Genomic DNA, 5,068 nt, shown 5'->3' on the forward strand with positions numbered 1-5,068 from the left:
TCGGGACTTTGAGTGGGAGCTCTGTAGTAGACTCCCACCGTTGTGTCCCCTGTGCCGAATTCCCCACGAATTTTTACCCAGAGGGTCTCTAGCTGTCCATGCCGGTTGCCAACATCAGCTTGCAGGGACATGGGAGAGTACGTAATACAGATGTTGCACATTCTTATATCCAGCTTGTTATATTTGTACACAGGTAGCTGGACTGGCAGGCAATAAGTAGATCCATTCAAATGCCTAAATTATGAGGGCTTGATCTTCTACTGGTGACTGCTCTGAATGGACATCATTTTACTCCTGCTGAGAAATTGGTACAGAGAGTATGCTACACACAGTTAATCAGAACATGAGTCCCTTTTCTGGTTTTAGTGCATTGAACTTTTAAGATTAAGGATTTTTCCTGGAGTTCACTTATATTTGTGTAAATTGGGAATGGATCCATTCAAGCCAATGGAGTCATATCAGTGTGAAAACTGGCTTAAGAGACTGGTCCATCTTTCACTGAGGTGAACTGAAAAGGGAGTTTGAACAGGCCTTAGACAAGATCACATTCACAATATCTACTACTTTGCATTTCAGATCATCATATTCTATGCTCAAAGATAACGATAAAATCATGCAGTACTTTGATGTCTAAGCAGCTATCATAAGCATCCCCAAAATAAGTATATTTTATTAGAGTTGTGGTCACTTCTCCCGAGATGAAGGATACTTCCTTACAATTGTCAAGAGATGCTGCTAAAAAGACAAAACCCATTTCAAATCTTGTTGTCCATCTAACTTGCTCATATCAAAAGAGCAGGCACTTAGTGACAGTGCTCACTGAAGAAACTATCTATTTTATTCTTCAGTTTTCTAATGCTGGCAGTTTTTAAATGTTACAGGTTTCTCTATGACTATTCAAGAAGGCACCAAGGGTTCTCTACTCCAATGCTTCTGAGGATTGCTAAACAATATGAAGACCTCCTGGAAAAGTGTTGCAAAACTGAAGACTCTTCTCAATGTTATGGAAAAGTGGTAGGTTCCACTATTCATTCACACAATAGGAAAAAAACAGTGTTTAGATAGTGACTATAATGAACTGATTACCTCCAGTAAATCTCTTACAATTGGACAGGTAGAGTAGCATACTTAAAATAATATGATGGCCACAGTCAGGTTCCTAATAAACATACACCCACATTATTAAAGCAACCTCAGAGATATCTGGCCAGTAGCTTCTGCAGAGAGGCCAAAAAATCACTGAGCACAGGAAAAGAACTATCTGCTGGCTCTGAGATGGCTTCTCTGATTGGGAATTCAGGGACAGCCTTGGAGAAGCTTATTTTTCTGCTAACTGTTAGCTTGGGGATGTTAAGAATGTAGTCTCCAGAGCTACTCAAGTGTATTAGAATCATGAATGTACAAATATATAATTTCTGTGCCAAAGAGCCTGCAGTATAAGTAGGCACAGATTTTAAAGTGAGACAGTATTCAAATGGAGTTTCAGAAGGTAAAAACAGTTTTACTTTATACACTTCTAACAAGATCCAAAGGAAATAAATTGAAGCTAGAAAAATCCCAATACAAAATAAGAGAAAAAGTACTATGAATAGCTTGGTAACAGAGTATTCACATAGAGAAGAGACTATGGCATCGTTCATGCTATACATCTCTGATTTAGTTAGCCTATAAGGTGCAAATCTATTCTGCAGGCTAATGTGGTTAACTACCTCTCTCTGCAGACACTGTGGCATTATTTTGAATAACAGACATTGCAAATCGCAAAAAATAGTGGAATCCATTCCCGAGAAGGGCAATACCATGGTTGTGGCATTAGTTTGTGTGTCATCACGACAGTGGGTGCAATGCTTTGCTCTGCCACAGATTTTGGGTATGTCATTTTGGCTCCTGCTTCAGTTCCCCATCAGTATATTAGGAAAACTACCCTACCTTATATAGGGGGTCCTGTGAGGGTAACAAAATTACAGTAATGGTTTCTCAGCTCCTTTGAATCCATGGCCATCTTTAGTCATTGCAAGAAATCTGAAATTAGTGCAGTGCTATTTTGGCATGAGGTAGCACTGTGCAGACTTACCTGGACTAATTCTATAGGTATGACCTCCTAAATTGGAGTAGGGCACATGGCTTAGAGCTAATTACCCTGCCTACAGCACAACATTAAGGTGACTATATATATACTGTTTGTGGGGGGTAATGTGTCTAGCAGAGATCCTACTGAGGTGCCAGGTAGGATACTGCTTGGCCCACAGGAACGTTCAGGGCCAGGTCATTCTAGTAATGACCTCCTATATCTGTCCTTGCAGCCTACCAATAGTATATACTCAGCCAACTATACCATAAGAACATGATAGGATTCTCAGTTGCTATAATTATAAAGTCCAGAACCATGCCTTAGAACTAACAGAAGCAAAAAAGCAGCTACATTGGAAGTAAACGTGTTTGGAAGGGAGCAGAGTGTGCCACTTCTAAGGGTATGTCACCTTACATAATAGGCTGCTAACAAGCATTATATTTCCTGGCAGGAAGAAGAATTCTGAAATCACATCCAAGAGACTGAAAACCTTGTAAAGGCAAACTGTGACCTTCTTAAAGAAGGAGAATTTGAATTCCTAAAAGTGTATGTAGCTTCTGAAAAGTAGCTTCTCATTTAAATCATAAATGTTTGAATTTGGTAAAGGTGAAATTTCTAGGCATGGACAAGCAGAACAATGACATAACCCATGGGTGACTGGTGTCACCTTACTCAGGGGGAGCACATGCCCCCCCCAGCAACCAGTCAGTGACCAGGGGGGTTCCCCTGCAGCTGATCTCACTGACCAGAGTGGGGGATCCCCTCCGCAGCTGATCTCACCAGCTTCTGGAAGTGGCCAGGGTGCTTCCACTCCATGGCTGGCACTTGTAGGGGGGGCACCAAGGGGGGTGCGCAGCACGTCAGGAGGGGCACCAGTGCTTTTGGGGGGTGCATGCTCACCCCCGTGCATCTCCTATGCATTGCCACTGGCTTAACCCATGTTCTGCTGGCACTTTAGAAAAAGCCATTATTCCAGTGCTGGGATGAAAGAGCTTCAAAGGTAGTATGGAGAGATGGGCCACATTAGGAGGATAGGGAGGGTGGGATTTATTTGCTGCAGCTGCTGTGCCTGCTGAAATGGAGAAAAGTTAGTACTGCTTTGGACAGACTGGATTGTACTTTCTCAAACTGGCCTAGCTTGGTGATTTGCTGCTAAGATTTTGTTCAACAGTGATCATTCAGTGTGGGCTCTTGTGACTTCAGGGTTCTTATCCGCTACACCAAGAAAATGCCTCAGGTATCAACAGAAACAATGCTTGAAGTCGGAAAGAAAATTATATTAGCTGGTGTCAAATGCTGCCAGGAACCTGAAAACAGACGTATAGCTTGTGCTGAGGGATATGTGAGTAGACTTCTTTTTTTATCTTTGTATCCTCTTCAGCAGGTTTTCTTTGTACTTCACCAGTAGTTTTTTATGAAATCTGCCTGAACTTACTGTCAGTAGCCATTTTGTCCACAAAATAGCTATGGATTTTTGAAGAAGTCAATGTATGAAGCACTGGAAACTTTGGTCAATATTTTCAAATGTAGCTGCCTCAAAATCAGCCCTTACATCCACAACTTCTCCATATTCAGGGAAGCTGGGCACCCAAAGCCATTCCCATTGATGTCAGTTTTATTTTTCATAGAAAAGTTGGGTTAGGAAACCTTAAAGACCATCTTCCTACTACAGGCTAAGATTTTATCCTATCTTGGCTTTTGTTCCTCTGAAATAAATAAAACCCACATTAATTTGGATTGAATCTGTGGCTGTTGAGAAGTACTAAGTAATCCATTAAAGAAAAACTGTGCTTATTTAATGCACTTCAATAGCCTTAACATTTTCAAAATAAGGTTATAGCAATTCTGAGCAAGTCCTAGACCTAGATGTGGGACCTAGATATAGACCTAGATGTGGTCAGAATTTGGTGAAAACTGATACAATTTGTGAAACTAGTGGAATGAAATCTCAATGTGGAACAAGTTTAATAGTAAAAGAAACTGTTCAAGGCTAAATATGTAGTTGGAAGAAGCCAAAATTGATCAGCTGATACCAACATTGATGTACTCCAGCTGAAGGGCAGGCTAGCTATAGATCGTGAAAAATTATATCACCTTTCTGCAAGATGAATACTTTCCATGCTCAGCCCTGAAATGCTAGTTATCACAAGAGCTTTAATAAAATAATGCTTTTCCAAAGACTGACTGTAGGAAATGTTTAAAGGACATGCCAAATAAGCAGAGCTCTCTTCAGACTGTATGGGTGGAAGCTGACATCACCTTTATGCCTCCATAAAAACAATTATGGGGGTACAAAATGAAGCCAAATAGACAGACATCCCTATCTTCTGTTGTGTCACAGATACTCAAACTTGTGGCCATTACAAAAGGTAGTGATACATTGAGCCACTTCATTGTGGTCAACATCTACAGGCAGTCCTCGACTTACAACGTTTCGAGTTACATCATTTCATACTTACGACATTTATAAATTGACACCCTGTTTCAACTTTATGACGTCAGTTTTGACTTTACAACACTTGATCTGATTCGACACCACTCCAGCGAACAAGTTTGCTGTCTTGCCAATCTCCCTGGAGAACATCTGTCCAAACTTCCTTGGGCACATTTTTTAAGAAAGCAGACTAGACTCCAGAAAAACCTGTAGCCAAGACTCCTGAGAAGACTGCAGCCAAGAAGCCTTCAAAAAGTCCAACCAAGAGCCCTTCAAAAAGTCCAGCAAAGTCACCTCAAGACTATAATCTTCATGCCATTAGGAAGAATTCCAGAATAACTGAATGTATGACGTCTTTATTTTGTGCTCACCTTGGAGCTTTGCTTCAGGAATAGTGGAAACTCATAGATCATAGACTGTACAATTTGGGGCATGGATACATTTATTACTCTTGTTAATGTTCAAGCCAAAAGTGTTGTGACCTTTGTTTTATTCCTCTCTCTTTGTTTCATAGTTTCATAGTTTCTAGGGTCGGAAGGGACCTGAGCAGATCATCTAGTCCG

At 40.8% G+C, this 5,068-nt stretch overlaps 1 protein-coding gene across 1 annotated transcript in view; it reads left to right on the forward strand.

Moving 5' to 3' along the window:
• Positions 1 to 5,068, forward strand: part of LOC109309310 — a 148,183-nt gene that overhangs the window by 104,328 nt on the left and 38,787 nt on the right. Inside the window, 4 exon segments of the mRNA XM_019533974.1 lie at positions 130 to 137; positions 882 to 1,014; positions 2,523 to 2,617; positions 3,275 to 3,413. Of these exon segments, the coding sequence (XP_019389519.1) occupies positions 130 to 137; positions 882 to 1,014; positions 2,523 to 2,617; positions 3,275 to 3,413 (375 nt within the window).

The sequence above is a fragment of the Crocodylus porosus genome, unplaced genomic scaffold (assembly GCF_001723895.1).
Source record: "Crocodylus porosus isolate Cpor-Errol unplaced genomic scaffold, CroPor_comp1, whole genome shotgun sequence".
In the NCBI taxonomy this organism is placed as follows: domain Eukaryota; kingdom Metazoa; phylum Chordata; order Crocodylia; family Crocodylidae; genus Crocodylus; species Crocodylus porosus.